Source organism: Lepisosteus platostomus, chromosome 3 (assembly GCF_059453375.1).
Source record: "Lepisosteus platostomus isolate fLepPlt1 chromosome 3, fLepPlt1.hap1, whole genome shotgun sequence".
Taxonomy (NCBI): domain Eukaryota; kingdom Metazoa; phylum Chordata; class Actinopteri; order Semionotiformes; family Lepisosteidae; genus Lepisosteus; species Lepisosteus platostomus.
In genome coordinates this window covers 11993618-12010925 of record NC_142613.1, presented here as the reverse complement: position 1 = coordinate 12010925, position 17308 = coordinate 11993618, and the positions used below count along the sequence as shown (strand labels likewise).

Here is a 17308-nt window from a genome sequence, read left to right as displayed (position 1 = left end):
GATGGAATACGAGTCAGGCTGGTGAATGGAGCCAACAACTGCTCTGGGACAGTGGAGGTCTATGTAGGAGGCTACTGGGGCACAGTGTGTAGTGATTACTGGGACATAGCAGATGCCAGTGTTGTATGCAGGGAGCTGGGCTGTGGAAGAGCTTTGTCTGCACTCCAGTATGCACCATTTGGCCAAGGATCTGGTCCTATATTTTTAGACAATGTCAACTGTATTGGAAATGAATCATCTCTATTGAATTGTTCATCCCCAGGCCTGGGAGTACACAACTGTTACCATTTTCTAGACGCTGCTGTCATCTGCTCAGGTAGAGGAAAGATTTATTTATATTCATGGCCTTTGTTATGTGGCTAATAATACCTGCATCTTCGACTTGTAGGGGTTCTTGCCTTTTGCTAACAATTTGAGTAAAAGTAGAAATGGAAAACACATTTACTCATTACAGAGTTTTTTGTAGTGTAGAACTTCAGTAGTTTCTCAACCTCAATCCATCCAACAATCCCCTTCACGAAAAGACATAGTGCCCGTAAGATGTACTTTACAAAAACCATTCAGAAAAAGCAGTCTGAAAGTCTATCTCAAAGCCAGAATTACTGAGTTTTCTCAAAACAGTGATTTAAGGACCAAAACAAGACACATTTAAGAACATGAATTCTGTTACACCTCACCTAAAAAACTGTCTGCTATTCAGGTAACCTCCAAAGTGTTCTAATGATGCATCTCAAATGAAAAAGCAGCAGGTTTATTACAATACTTAGAGGAATCTTTTATTAGCATATTGGCACATAAACAGACATCCAGACAAGATTTGCTTTAGAATTGTTTTTCTAATCACGCTGTATTCTGTACATCTCTTCTAAATTTGTTTTCTGAATTTTTCTTTTCCAGGACAAACAGAATACAGTAAGTTTGCTTTTACATACATTGTTTTAGATCATAACATTTACAGTGTATTGTAAGGAACATTTCATGACACATAACAGCATGAGAAACAAGAGGGAAAATATGTTATTTAAAGAAAAAAAGTAAAGTTAAATATCTGACTTATAGGTATTGACATGCAGCTTGCTCAGAAGACATAATAAATTCCTTAGAAATTTAAAATTGAACAAAGATGTCTCTGGGGGAAACAATGAACATTTAGAATAGATCCCTATCAGTTAGTGTGGATGCATACTTTTGTAAGAATTAAAATATATTTTGCAGAATCAATGAAAGGTTATGTTAATACTTTTCTTTCCACTGATTCCTGTATTTACAGCTTTCACTGTATTCTCATAAATACATTTCAGTAGTTCTGTTAGATCCTATTGAGTGTGATTGAGGGACAATACTGTACAGCATACTGTATATGGAGAATTTGGAGGACTCACCTAGTTGAGGGAATGGCAGCCTAACCCCCCCCCTCACTATTAAAAAGGCTGAGCCAGGGAGTTGCTGTAGGAGTGTGTACTGGGCGGTGAGAGAGATATGAGAAAGGAGGTCCTGGGTGCCAGACTTATTTTCATAGCCGAACAGAAGTGTTCAAGTGTAGGATCTACTGTAACCTTCCTCCTGAACTTCCGTTAGAAACTCCATTTAAGATCAAAACCTAATACTTTTTATAACTAAACAGGTTGCCTTCTTGAAATTACATCACTCCAAAGTAAAAGAAGCATTCAGTGCAAACAGTGTACATAAGCATGCATTTCTAATGCATGGCTAAATAATGCAAGGCTATTATTTTGGTCTTTCAACATATGCTTTCCTCAGTATTGGAAATTGTTCGAATTGGCCATTATTAATATATGCTTTGATAAAAAATAAATAACTTTTGACAGGATTTAACCATTTGCAAAACTACAGACAATGGAAAATATTTCATTTCAACATGTCAATAAACATAAAAATGTTAATAGCACTCACTACTTTGAGCAGTTTTTTATGCGTCAGTCAGACATAATGATCCTCAACTGATAAACTTAACTGTATCTAACTGAATCATTCTTTGAATAAATATAAAAATACAGAAATATCTGCTGATGATAAAATACTTTTAACTGACAAGGGTTATTTCAGCTTGTATGTTTCCCTGTTTTCTTATTTACCACGCAAAACATTATTTGTGTCTGCATATGTGCAGTACAATGACACACATTCATTAACATTCAAATCACAGTTGGACATTTACATCACTATATGATTTCAACTTAAGTAATACGCACAATTATTAGAAGTTTGAAGTTTTTCAATTCAGACAATATAATCAATTTAGCTAACTGCACAAATTCAATACCAGTTTTTGCCAACTAAAGTCCTATCAAGTACCTTCTTCCCAAGTGGAATTGTGATTGATTATGGACTTTAAAAGATAAAGTTAAGATCATATTTTCCATTGGTTGATGTTTTAATCCTTTGAAAAATGTCTTGGACTGACACTTATAGTATTTTAAGTCTCGAGAAAAGTGTAAAAAATAAAAGATACAGTATTGAAGCAACATGTTTTTCTACTGAAACACCCTACACACAGCTTTATCAGTATAATCTGTCAGAAACACCTCAGTGTCCTGTCTGTCCTTCTTTTCCCCTTCACAGATGGAACACGAGTCAGGCTGGTGAATGGAGCCAACAACTGCTCTGGGACAGTGGAGGTCTATGCAGGAGGCTACTGGGGCACAGTGTGTAGTGATTACTGGGACATAGCAGATGCCAGTGTTGTGTGCAGAGAGCTGGGCTGTGGGAGAGCTATGTTTGCACTCCACTATGCACCATTTGGCCAAGGATCTGGTCCTATATTTTTAGACAATGTGAACTGTATTGGAAATGAATCATCTCTATTGAATTGTTCATCCCCAGGCCTGGGAGTACACAACTGTTACCATTTTCTAGACGCTGCTGTCATCTGCTCAGGTAGAGAAAAGATTTCTTTATATTCATGGCCTTTGTTATGTGGCTAATAATACCTGCATCTTCTACTTGTAGGGGTTCTTGCCTTTTGCTAACAATTTGAGTAAAAATAGAAATGGAAAACACATTTACTCATTACAGAGTTTTTTGTAGTGTAGAACTTCAGTAGTTTCTCAACCTCAATCCATCCAACAATCCCCTTCACGAAAAGACATAGTGCCCGTAAGATGTACTTTACAAAAATCATTCAGAAAAAGCAGTCTGAAAGTCTATCTCAAAGCCAGAATTACTGAGTTTTCTCAAAACAGTGATTTAAGGACCAAAACAAGACACATTTAAGAACATGAATTCTGTTACACCTCACCTAAAAAACTGTTTGCTATTCGGGTAACTTCCAAAGTGTTCTAATGATGCATCTCAAATGAAAAAGCAGCAGGTTTATTACAATACTTAGAGGAATCTTCTATTAGCATATTGGCACATAAACAGACATCCAGACAAGATTTGCTTTAGAATTGTTTTTCTAATCACGCTGTATACTGTACATCTCTTCTAAATTTGTTTTCTGAAATTTTCTTTTCCAGGACAAACAGAATACAGTAAGTTTGCTTTTACATACATTGGTTTAGATCATAACATTTACAGTGTATTGTAAGGAACATTTCATGACACATAACAGCATGAGAAACAAGAGGGAAAATATGTTATTTAAAGAAAAAAAGTAAAGTTAAATATCTGACATATAGGTATTGACATGCAGCTTGCTCAGAAGACATAAGAAATTCCTTAGAAATTTAAAATTGAACAAAGATGTCTCTGGGGGAAACAATGAACATTTAGAATAGATCTCTATCAGTTAGTGTGGATGCATACTTTTGTAAGAATTAAAATATATTTTGCAGAATCAATGAAAGGTTATGTTAATACTTTTCTTTCCACTGATTCCTGTATTTACAGCTTTCACTGTATTCTCATAAATACATTTCAGTAGTTCTGTTAGATCCTATTGAGTGTGATTGAGGGACAATACTGTACAGCATACTGTATATGGAGAATTTGGAGGACTCACCTAGTTGAGGGAATGGCAGCCTAACCCCCCCCTCACTATTAAAAAGGCTGAGCCAGGGAGTTGCTGTAGGAGTGTGTACTGGGCGGTGAGAGAGATATGAGAAAGGAGGTCCTGGGTGCCAGACTTATTTTCATAGCCGAACAGAAGTGTTCAAGTGTAGGATCTACTGTAACCTTCCTCCTGAACTTCCGTTAGAAACTCCATTTAAGATCAAAACCTAATACTTTTTATAACTAAACAGGTTGCCTTCTTGAAATTACATCACTCCAAAGTAAAAGAAGCATTCAGTGCAAACAGTGTACATAAGCATGCATTTCTAATGCATGGCTAAATAATGCAAGGCTATTATTTTGGTCTTTCAACATATGCTTTCCTCAGTATTGGAAATTGTTCGAATTGGCCATTATTAATATATGCTTTGATAAAAAATAAATAACTTTTGACAGGATTTAACCATTTGCAAAACTACAGACAATGGAAAATATTTCATTTCAACATGTCAATAAACATAAAAATGTTAATAGCACTCACTACTTTGAGCAGTTTTTTATGCGTCAGTCAGACATAATGATCCTCAACTGATAAACTTAACTGTATCTAACTGAATCATTCTTTGAATAAATATAAAAATACAGAAATATCTGCTGATGATAAAATACTTTTAACTGACAAGGGTTATTTCAGCTTGTATGTTTCCCTGTTTTCTTATTTACCACGCAAAACATTATTTGTGTCTGCATATGTACAGTACAATGACACACATTCATTAACATTCAAATCACAGTTGGACATTTACATCACTATATGATTTCAACTTAAGTAATACGCACAATTATTAGAAGTTTGAAGTTTTTCAATTCAGACAATATAATCAATTTAGCTAACTGCACAAATTCAATACCAGTTTTTGCCAACTAAAGTCCTATCAAGTACCTTCTTCCCAAGTGGAATTGTGATTGATTATGGACGTTAAAAGATAAAGTTAAGATCATATTTTCCATTGGTTGATGTTTTAATCCTTTGAAAAATGTCTTGGACTGACACTTACAGTATTTTAAGTCTCGAGAAAAGTGTAAAAAATAAAAGATACAGTATTGAAGCAACATGTTTTTCTACTGAAACACCCTACACACAGCTTTATCAGTATTATCTGTCAGAAACACCTCAGTGTCCTGTCTGTCCTTCTTTTCCCCTTCACAGATGGAACACGAGTCAGGCTGGTGAATGGAGCCAACAACTGCTCTGGGAGAGTGGAGGTCTATGCAGGAGGCTACTGGGGCACAGTGTGTAGTGATTACTGGGACATAGCAGATGCCAGTGTTGTGTGCAGAGAGCTGGGCTGTGGGAGAGCTATGTTTGCACTCCTGTATGCACCATTTGGCCAAGGATCTGGTCCTATATTTTTAGACAATGTGAACTGTATTGGAAATGAATCATCTCTATTGAATTGTTCATCCCCAGGCCTGGGAGTACACAACTGTTACCATTTTCTAGACGCTGCTGTCATCTGCTCAGGTAGAGAAAAGATTTCTTTATATTCATGGCCTTTGTTATGTGGCTAATAATACCTGCATCTTCTACTTGTAGGGGTTCTTGCCTTTTGCTAACAATTTGAGTAAAAATAGAAATGGAAAACACATTTACTCATTACAGAGTTTTTTGTAGTGTAGAACTTCAGTAGTTTCTCAACCTCAATCCATCCAACAATCCCCTTCACGAAAAGACATAGTGCCCGTAAGATGTACTTTACAAAAATCATTCAGAAAAAGCAGTCTGAAAGTCTATCTCAAAGCCAGAATTACTGAGTATTCTCAAAACAGTGATTTAAGGACCAAAACAAGACACATTTAAGAACATGAATTCTGTTACACCTCACCTAAAAAACTGTCTGCTATTCAGGTAACCTCCAAAGTGTTCTAATGATGCATCTCCAATGAAAAAGCAGCAGGTTTATTACAATACTTAGAGGAATCTTTTATTAGCATATTGGCACATAAACAGACATCCAGACAAGATTTGCTTTAGAATTGTTTTTCTAATCACGCTGTATACTGTACATCTCTTCTAAATTTGTTTTCTGAATTTTTCTTTTCCAGGACAAACAGAATACAGTAAGTTTGCTTTTACATACATTGGTTTAGATCATAACATTTACAGTGTATTGTAAGGAACATTTCATGACACATAACAGCATGAGAAACAAGAGGGAAAATATGTTATTTAAAGAAAAAAAGTAAAGTTAAATATCTGACATATAGGTATTGACATGCAGCTTGCTCAGAAGACATAAGAAATTCCTTAGAAATTTAAAATTGAACAAAGATGTCTCTGGGGGAAACAATGAACATTTAGAATAGATCTCTATCAGTTAGTGTGGATGCATACTTTTGTAAGAATTAAAATATATTTTGCAGAATCAATGAAAGGTTATGTTAATACTTTTCTTTCCACTGATTCCTGTATTTACAGCTTTCACTGTATTCTCATAAATGCATTTCAGTAGTTCTGTTAGATCCTATTGAGTGTGATTGAGGGACAATACTGTACAGCATACTGTATATGGAGAATTTGGAGGACTCACCTAGTTGAGGGAATGGCAGCCTAACCCCCCCCCTCACTATTAAAAAGGCTGAGCCAGGGAGTTGCTGTAGGAGTGTGTACTGGGCGGTGAGAGAGATATGAGAAAGGAGGTCCTGGGTGCCAGACTTATTTTCATAGCCGAACAGAAGTGTTCAAGTGTAGGATCTACTGTAACCTTCCTCCTGAACTTCCGTTAGAAACTCCATTTAAGATCAAAACCTAATACTTTTTATAACTAAACAGGTTGCCTTCTTGAAATTACATCACTGCAAAGTAAAAGAACCATTCAGTGCAAACAGTGTACATAAGCATGCATTTCTAATGCATGGCTAAATAATGCAAGGCTATTATTTTGGTCTTTCAACATATGCGTTCCTCAGTATTGGAAATTGTTCGAATTGGCCATTATTAATATATGCTTTGATAAAAAATAAATAACTTTTGACAGGATTTAACCATTTGCAAAACTACAGACAATGGAAAATATTTCATTTCAACATGTCAATAAACATAAAAATGTTAATAGCACTCACTACTTTGAGCAGTTTTTTATGCGTCAGTCAGACATAATGATCCTCAACTGATAAACTTAACTGTATCTAACTGAATCATTCTTTGAATAAATATAAAAATACAGAAATATCTGCTGATGATAAAATACTTTTAACTGACAAGGGTTATTTCAGCTTGTATGTTTCCCTGTTTTCTTATTTACCACGCAAAACATTATTTGTGTCTGCATATGTGCAGTACAATGACACACATTCATTAACATTCAAATCACAGTTGGACATTTACATCACTATATGATTTCAACTTAAGTAATACGCACAATTATTAGAAGTTTGAAGTTTTTCAATTCAGACAATATAATCAATTTAGCTAACTGCACAAATTCAATACCAATTTTTGCCAACCAAAATTCTATCAAGTTCCTTCTTCCCAAGTGGAATTGCGATTGATTACGGACTAAAAAGTTAAGATCAAATTTTCCATTGGTTGATGTTTTAATCCTTTGAAAAATGTCTTGGATTGACACTTACAGTATTTTAAGTCTCGAGTGTAAAAATAAAAGATACAGTATTGAAGCAGTGTGTTTTTCTACTGAAACACCCTACACACAGCTTTATCAGTATAATCTGTCAGAAACACCTCAGTGTCCTGTCTGTCCTTCTTTTCCCCTTCACAGACGGAACACGAGTCAGGCTGGTGAATGGAGCCAACAACTGCTCTGGGAGAGTGGAGGTCTATGCAGGAGGCTACTGGGGCACAGTATGTGATGATTACTGGGACATAGCAGATGCCAGTGTTGTGTGCAGAGAGCTGGGCTGTGGAAGAGCTGTGTCTGCACTCCAGTATGCACCATTTGGCCAAGGATCTGGTCCTATATTTTTAGACAATGTCAACTGTATTGGAAATGAATCATCTCTATTAAACTGTTCATCCCCAGGCCTGGGAGTACATGACTGCAGTCACTATGAAGATGCTGCTGCCATCTGCTCAGGTAAAGGAACACATCTTTTTATTTGTGATCTTTCATATGTGGTAAATAATATCTGTTTTGTCTAGTTATAGAGGTTTTTGCTTTTGGTACTTAATTACAAAGAGAACTTGTAAACAGATATACTCAATAAAATGCGTGTTATAATGGAGGCTTCTCAAGTTTTTCTCATATTTTAAACTATTTCTAGAATTCTTAACATACTGTATTTACCGTTTAATTGGGAAAGCTCCCTAGTTCTTTTCTTTTCAATTATAATGTGCACTGTTAGTCTTCGGTTCTATCTGTCAATCCATCCAACCATTCCCTTCAGGAAACAACAGAAGAAAAGATGCAGTACTGTCTAAAAGTCTGTTACAAATCCAGAATGACTTGACATTACACTTTAAAAAAGGGATTGCTTCAGGATCAAAATCAGAGAGAATTAAAATATAATATAAAATGATTGCTATTTTATTTACACACAGTATTTGTCTGCTTGACAACAGAAGTTGTAAAGTTGATCAGTGATGGAAAACAAAAAACTACCACATTAAAACAGTTTTTCAAAGGTCCACTTCAGACAAAATCCATAGTTTATAGTTAAATAGGTTACACCTTACAGCAGGGGTGCCCAGCCTTTTTTAATGTAAGATCTACTTTTTCATTTGCCAGTCCTACGCAATCTACCAGTGTGAATTTGAAGCTCTGATATAGGAAAAACAGACTGTGGGCACGTCAGTACAATAATGATACCCATCACTAAAATGACATTAAATAAAACCAGGTGACTCATGCTAAAGTGAACAGTAATGTTCCCCATTTTAGAAAGAAACAAGTATCCTACTGTAACGCTAAGGGTTTCACATGGGCGCCCTCGCCTGCTGCCGCATCAGGTCGGCCTCCCGCCATCAGGGACTTGAACCTGGGCCTCTGGTGTCCCTCAACAGGGACCTAGCCTGTTGAGCTAAAGAGAGATCTCCCCTCAGCCCAGTGGCTGTGGGCCCTGCTATTACAGGGAAGGGCGGTGATGTCGCTCTGGTAAGCCGGCTTTCACATTCAATGGTGGCCATATGTGTTACACTACCTTATTTTGAGCATTGGCACTGAGAAGCTTACTTGAGAACACTTTTAATTTTTTTGGAACGTGTTGACACTGCTGATCATGTCGATGTCGATTGTCCCTGCAGCTCGACATTCAGATCATTTAGCAGTTCAGTCAGGTCGGTGAGGAATGCCAAATCCAGAAGCCTCTGGTCATCCTCTAATTGGGCATATTCACCATGTTTAGACGACTTGAGAAACTCTTTGATTACAGGAAACACCTGTATGAATCTTACCAAAAACAAAGTTTGTTTTTGAATTCTCCAAACAGCAAATCAGCAGCCTCAGCAAACGCTTTTATTACTTCTCGATCCCTGAATGATTTTTTTGTGTTTAGCCAGGATGTGGCTCACATGGAACGATGCGATGATTGCCGCGTTCCCTCTTGTATTAGGCCTCGTGAAAACTGACTGCTGCTAGTGAAATTTTAATTTTTCCACTTTTTTTCCCATAACTTGCTTTTGTCGTTTTTTTGCTTTTGCACACAAAATCATACGTTTTGTGTGCAGTTTTGAAATGTAGTTCTATATTTCCCTTTTTCGCGAAGACGCTAGTATTCCAGATTTGAATGCGAAAGTACAAAAAATAATCATGCTCCCAGTCCGGCAAGTTTTCGGTCTCTTTGGTTCATCATTTTCAGTCAAACACTACAACTATCAAATAGGCAATCAAACTTATCAAACTGTTGGCCAGTCTATTTCGCTCGACTATGCACTGAAGCAAATGTTGGGTTCGTGCGGCAGTAACCAAGAGACCGTCCTTGGGTAGCACACACAATACTATTTATTTACAGAGCTCCTGTAGCCTTTTTTCCCCAGTGTCAGTCAGCACTCAGGGAAGATACTTTTACAACCCATTCGACAAGGGTTAAACACACACAAGGGCAGTAAAATGTATGACATTACATGCACAGATCTGAATGAATTTTTAGGATATGGAAAAAAGTAGTCAAATAAATAGCCCTTTTATTTTTTGCCAAACATTCTTGTGATCGACTGGTTGGGCACCCCAGCCTTACAGTATTCAGGGATTAATTTAAGGAGAGTAGAAGTGCATTTCAGTGCATACAGTTTACATAAGCATGCATTTCAGATGCTATTATTTTGAAGCAACATAACAAGAAGAACATGAAATCCTGTTACATTACATAGGGAGTTAACAGACGTTGTCACTTCACCTAAAGAACTGTCTGCTATTTAATCAACCTACAAATTGATCTAGTGTTCCATTTCCCACGAAGGTTTCACTGACTTATTAAAATACTTGGAAAGAAAAATCTGTTCTTTAAGTACAGTAATTACAAATATTTAGAATTCCATGCAAGGACTATTACACAAAAAACGTGACTGGTTTGTTAAAATACTTAAGAAATCTTTTGTTCACATATTAGATAAAATAGAAATCCAGGGAAGAGCTACTTTAGAATTGTTTCTTTAATCAAACTGTGTACTGTACATCTCTTTCTGAATTTGTTTTCTTCATTTTTCTTTTCAGGACCAACAGAATACAGTGAGTTCACTTTTATATAAATTGTTTCTGATCATAACATTTACAGTGTATTGTAAGGACAAATGTTCAAACTCATGATAGCATGTCAAAAAATAGGAAACAGAAATACACACTGAAATTGTCTGGTAATTAAAGCAACTCAGAAGACTTGATAAATTCTTTAAAATAGTCATGGTGAACAAAGATGTCTCTGTATGACCCAATGAACATTTGTTAAAGCTTTTTATAGGCCAATGTGTATGCATACTTTTATTATAATTAAACTTTCTTTTTAAAATCAGATGGAATGGCATGAAATACCAAGTTTTTTCTCTAATTAGAAAGCTTTCATGTTATCTTCCAATGTAAATTTGTGAACAAAACTGGAACTTCTTAGTTTTGGCCATTATTAATGCAACTGTAATTAAAAGTAAATTGCTTTTGATAGTATTTTATCATTTGAAAAATTACAGACAATCAAATCATTTCAATTTAACCATCTTATTGAACACGTACTGTAAATATAAAAGCATTTACCACTTTTGGTTGTTATTTCTATGTTAATTAAACATAATGAAGGTTAACTGACCAACTCCTCTTAACTCTGTCTAACTGAATCTTACTCGGAATAAAAGTAATAATACAGAATTTTCTACAGCTGATAAAATTAAAAATTCTCTGGCAAAATTTTGTATATTTTATTATTCAACTTCCCAAACATTATTTAGCAGGTGCAAACGTACAAAGACACGCATTCCATAGCATTGAAATAACAGCTGTAAATTTACGTCACTATATGATTTAAAATTAAGTCATGTGCACAAGTATTAGAACATCAGCACTTGATGCAGTTCAGACAATATAATCAACTTAGCCTACTACAAATACCCACCATTGATTTTTGCCTGTGAAGTCCTGTCTGGTTTTCTTCTTCCCAGGTGGACTACAGTATGTAGTTCTTGTACAATGTACAGGTTTCATCTGATCTATGATTCAGTGTATTTGTGCTTCTTTTTGATAAGTTTCTGGGATTGTTACTTACAGCTGTTTAATCACAAGGAAACTATGCAAATCAAAGATACAGAAGCAGCAGGCTTTTCACCTATAAGACTTTTTGTACTGTATAGCTTTATCAGTATCAGAAACACTTCATTGTCCTGTCTGTCCTTCTTTTCCCTTTCACAGATGGAATACGAGTCAGGCTGGTGAATGGAGCCAACAACTGCTCTGGGAGAGTGGAGGTCTATGTAGCAGGCTACTGGGGCACAGTGTGTGATGATTACTGGGACATAGCAGATGCCAGTGTTGTGTGCAGAGAGCTGGGCTGTGGAAGAGCTGTGTCTGCACTCCAGTATGCACCATTTGGCCAGGGCACTGGCCTTATCTTTTTAGACAATGTGAACTGTATTGGAAATGAATCATCACTATTAAACTGTTCATCCCCAGGCCTGGGAGTACATGACTGCAGTCACTATGAAGACGCTGCTGTCATCTGCTCAGGTAAAGGAACACATCTTTTTATTTGTGATCTTTCATATGTGGTTAATAATATCTGTTTTGTCTAGTTATAGAGGTTATTGCTTTTGGTACATAATTAGAAAGAGAACTTGAAAACAGATATACTCAATAACATTTGTGTTGTAAAACAGGCTTCTCAAGTTTTTCTCATATTTTAAACTATTTCTAGAATTCTTAACATACTGTATTTACCATTTAATTGGGAAAGCTCCCTAGTTCTTTCTTTTCAATTATAATGTGCACTGTTAGTCTTCGGTTCTATCTGTCAATCCATCCAACCATTCCCTTCAGGAAACAACACAAGAAAAGTTGCAGTACTGTCTAAAAGTCTGTTACAAATCCAGAATGACTTGATATTACACTTTAAAAAAGGGATTGCTTCAGGATCAAAATCAGAGAGAATAAAACATAATATAAAATGATTGCTATTTTATTTACATACAGTATTTGTCTGCTTGACAACAAAAGTTGTAAAGTTGATCAGTGATGAAAAATAAAAAACTACCACATTAAAACAGTTTTTCAAAGGTCCACTTCAGACAAAATCCATAGTTTATAGTTAAATAGGTTACACCTTAATGCAGGGGTGCCCAGCCTTTTTTAATGTAAGATCTACTTTTTCATTTGCCAGTCCAACGCAATCTACCAGTGTGAATTTGAAGCTCTGATATAGGAAAAACAGACTGTGGGCACGTCAGTACAATAATGATACCCATCACTAAAATGACGTTAAATAAAACCAGATGACTCATGCTACAGTGAACAGTAATGTTCCCCATTTTAGAAAAAAACGAGTATCCTACTGTAACGCTACGGGGTTCACATGGGCGCCCTCGCCTGCTGCCGCATCAGGTCGGCCTCCCACCATCAGGGACTTGAACATGGGGCTCTGGCGTCACTCAACAGGGACCCAGCCTGTTGAGCTAAAGAGAGATCTCCCCTCAACCCAGTGGCTGCGGGCCCTGCTATTACAGGGAAGGGCGGTGATGTCACCGCTCTGGTAAGCCGGCTTTCACATTCAATGGTGGCCATATGTGTTACACTACCTTATTTTGAGCATTGGCACTGAGAAGCTTACCTGAGAACTTTTAATTTTTTTGGAATGTGTTGACACTGCTGATCATGTCGATGTCGATTGTCCCTGCAGCTTGACATTCAGATCATTTAGCAGTTCAGTCAGGTCTGTGAGGAATGCCAAATCCAGAAGCCACTGGTCTTCCTCTAATTGGGCATATTCACCATGTTTAGACGACTTGAGAAACTCTTTGATTACAGGAAACACCTGTCTGAATCTTACCAAAAACAAAGTTTGTTTTTGAAATCTCCAAACAGCAAGTCAGCAGCCTCAGCAAACGCTTTTATTACTTCTCGATCCCTGAATGATTTTTTGTGTTTAGCCAGGACGTGGCTCACACAGAACGATGCGATGATTGCCGCTTTCCCTCTTGTATTAGGCCTCATGAAAACCGACTGCTGCTAGTGAAATTTTAATTTTTCCACTTTTTTTCCATAACTTGCTTTTGTCGTTTTTTGCTTTTGCACACAAAATCATACGTTACCATTTTCTAGACGCTGCTGTCATCTGCTCAGGTAGAGAAACACATCTTTCTATTTGTGATCTTTCATATGTGGTTAATAATATCCTTCTACTTATAGAGGTTCTTGCTTTTTTGGGACTTGTAGTGCAAAACAGGAACTTGAGAGAGCCCACCTGCTTGGAGTGAGATAGCCCAGTTCGGGAACCTGCAGCAGCAAGCAGGGAATAGACTAGAGCAGAGAGCAGGGAATCTGGACTTTGGGGATGAGTAGCAGTCTGTAACCACCTACACAAACAGATGTGGTGCCAAGGCTAGCTAGGGAACCAGGGAAGCTCGGGGTCTGCAATGAAGGGCAAATCCGAAAGCCAGAGTCAAAATTCCAATCCTGGGTAGACACAGGGAGAAAACTAATTGTGGGGAATCTAGGAGGTAGGTCGAGGAGACAAGCCAGGGTCAGGGCCGAAACAAATACTGTAGACAAAGCCGGGCAATGATCCTGGAGACGAGATACGAAATGAGCAAGAGTCAGAAATCCAACAAACAAAGGAAAGGAAAAAACTGGGAACAGGATTCCAGGAGATTCAATGGCAGAACTCTGCTAAAGGACTCAAAATGCAGCATATAATGTATACTGCCACTTGTTAAAGCAGCAAGCTTACTGTAGGTTAAATGCTAGTCAAATTACTTTGGTGTGTACCAAATGTTACATTAAGTACCTTTTCTCTTTTACAACAGTTAACATTAACATGGTAAAGAGGTTTGCTTCATAAACAATTGATCATCTCTGTTGATAGAAAATGAAGAGAAATAATTATATACTGTATACACACGTAAAAATTATTTATTCTTTATTCCATACTGTACCTGAAGAAGGCTCCACTGCCGAAATGTTGTTTTCTTTCTTTTCTTTTCAGCATGGAATAAACCTATTACATATTCTATTTAAGACTTATTTGGCATTATTGAAGTACGCGTTGTAGCATACATTACAGTAACTACCCAAAGTGTCACGTTCGTAGACCCCCCCTCTTAAGGACGCTCCAGCCCTTCCTTGTTTTCCACTCATTGCCCGCACCTGCTCCCTGTTCTAACCCCCTTTCAGTTCTCCTTAAAAGCCAGGTGCTCACTTTATTCGGGGCTCTGCAGGTGATCTCCGTATCGTGCGAGTTCGGGACCTGGAAGTGCCTGGTCCTGTTAAGGTTTTATTCTCTGTTCCTGTCTCCCACCGGTTCCAGTTTTTAAATCTTGTTTGTCTTGGATGGACCGCCCGGTTTTGGACTTAAGCTTCGTTTGGATTCCCCTTTGGATTTTCACCCTGATTGTTTGCCTCGGCCACACCTCCCCCGAACACCAGCGCACCAAGGACACCCCCCCTGTTTTTATCCATGCATGATCTTTCCCCCGTGTTTCTTCACTTTTCCCTGGATCGTGTCATCCGCATAGGGTCTGAAAGAACTGTTTCGTAACCCAAAGATGTTCATAAAATAAACAAGGAACATTATTTATTCCATAGATAATTCTCATTATTTTTCCCAGGAAGAACGAAAGTCAGGCTGGTCAATGGGCACAACAACTGCTCTGGAAGAGTGGAGGTCTACTATTATGGCACATGGGGGACAGTGTGTGATGATGGCTGGGATGTGTCAGATGCCCAGGTGGTCTGTCGAGAGCTGGGCTGTGGTAATGCTCTGTCTGCGCTAAGTGGAGCAACATTTGGGCAAGGAACAGGTCCCATCTTCTTCGATGATGTGCACTGCACTGGAAATGAATCATCACTGCTTAATTGTTGGTCTGTTGGACTGGCCTCTCAAAACTGCCAGCACAATGAAGACGCTGGTGTCGTCTGTTCAGGTTTGAACATCAGCCATTGGAAACCAGATCTTATCCCTCAAATATGTTCTAGATAGTTACCATATTTCTAAGAGCATGTAAACATACAGTGCCCTCCCCAAGTATTTGGACAATACCTAAAATTGGCATTTACCTGTTATATACACAAGAAATTGAAATTCACATAAAACAAATTATTCTGGGTCAGTGTTCAGAAGGTCAGCTTTTATTTTTAGGATATACTGTATTTTGCAAACAATCAGAATTCATCCAAATACAATATTTTAGAATTCATCCAAAGCATATGTTGTGGTCAAAATGTGCTAATCAAATTGCAAATGACTTTTTTATATGTAATAAAAAGTTAACATATGTTTTAGGCGTAAGTCGGTAGGACATGCATACCTATGTACCATTCAGTTTCCAAAGGTATTGCAAAGAGGAGGTCTTACTTTCCGTAGTGCAGATAAAACATGAATTTAAGTATGCTGCAGTGCATTCCATCAAAATTGGCAGTTTGAAATTTTAAATATTATAATAGCATTATAGAGGAAAATAAAAACTGGACATATTAATCCAACCACCCACATCCCCATCCAACATACTAAGTACTTATAGTATGAAGAATTTGTGTCTTTCTGTAGACCATTTTAGAAAATAAATTAATGGATTAATTCCATATCAACTTTAAGTACTTCTTCGTGTTTTCATGATTCTATTTTTAGAACGTATTCGTTTAAAAAGTATTCTCAGTTGAGATAATTGATTCAACCCATTATATGAAGATGCTGATCATAATTTCAGGTGATTACAAGGTTAACTGCAGTGTATTACCATGATAGATGTTTTTTATATTCTGCAAGAACACAGACTATAATCTTTTGTCTGATGTCTTATCTCCTGGCAGATATCAGTCATGCATCACAATGCCTTTCTGATGTTTCCTGATTTCCAGATGGCGCCACAGTCAGACTGGTCAATGGAAATAACAGGTGTGCTGGGAGGGTGGAGGTTCGTCACAATGGCCAGTGGGGGACAGTGTGTGATGACTACTGGGACATCAGAGATGCGCATGTTGTTTGTCAAGAGCTGGGATGTGGCTATGCTCTGTTTGCCCCTGGTTGGGCTGCCTATGGAGAAGGAACTGGCCCAATCACTCTGGATGATGTGGCCTGCACTGGGTCAGAGACATCACTGCTGAACTGTGGACACTCTGGCCTGGGCCGCCACAACTGTTACCATTTCGAAGATGCCAGTGTGGTGTGTTCAGGTGGGATCATCTGATTTTCCAGCACCATACAGTACATACTTACATGTACAATATATCGTACCTTATTTGTTTTTGTGCAAAGAATAAGGCTAAGAAGTATAAAATAAAAGTATTTGTTTTACTTTCAAACTACTTACATTCAATTTCTGGCCAGGAATGAAAAGTTATAACATTCACAATTATTTTTAGAAGAGAAGCTTGAAAATATATTGAAGTATTGTAGCTAATCACATGTTGAGACATACTGTACTAGCAATATTTCCATGACATGTAAACTTTATAGAAGAAACAGTTTCAAAAACCAACTTTAGAGCAACCTAATCTAAAATATATGAATATTAAAACATTTTTATCTCTTACAGATTCGTCCACTCTTTCAGGACCTTATAGTGAGTACCCAACACAACAAATATCCAAATATGCAATATGCAAATCTGCAAATGAAATGTTTGGCAATATCCAGCCTAACTTAGTAATTCCCTTATAGTCAGTAATATTATGTTGTCACTTGGTGTCATAATCCAGACAGCATTACT

The 17308-nt window shown here is 37.2% G+C and overlaps 1 protein-coding gene across 1 annotated transcript in view; it reads left to right on the top strand.

The window, feature by feature from the left end:
• Window positions 1-17308, top strand: part of LOC148674391 (scavenger receptor cysteine-rich domain-containing protein DMBT1-like) — a 37580-nt gene that overhangs the window by 17510 nt on the left and 2762 nt on the right. The window contains exons 12-23 of the mRNA XM_088623441.1: window positions 2-316; window positions 898-912; window positions 2584-2898; window positions 3480-3494; window positions 5165-5479; window positions 6061-6075; window positions 7734-8048; window positions 10623-10637; window positions 11802-12116; window positions 15209-15523; window positions 16458-16772; window positions 17135-17161. Of these exons, the coding sequence (XP_088479567.1) occupies window positions 2-316; window positions 898-912; window positions 2584-2898; window positions 3480-3494; window positions 5165-5479; window positions 6061-6075; window positions 7734-8048; window positions 10623-10637; window positions 11802-12116; window positions 15209-15523; window positions 16458-16772; window positions 17135-17161 (2292 nt within the window). The remainder of the gene's footprint in view (window position 1; window positions 317-897; window positions 913-2583; window positions 2899-3479; window positions 3495-5164; window positions 5480-6060; window positions 6076-7733; window positions 8049-10622; window positions 10638-11801; window positions 12117-15208; window positions 15524-16457; window positions 16773-17134; window positions 17162-17308) is intronic.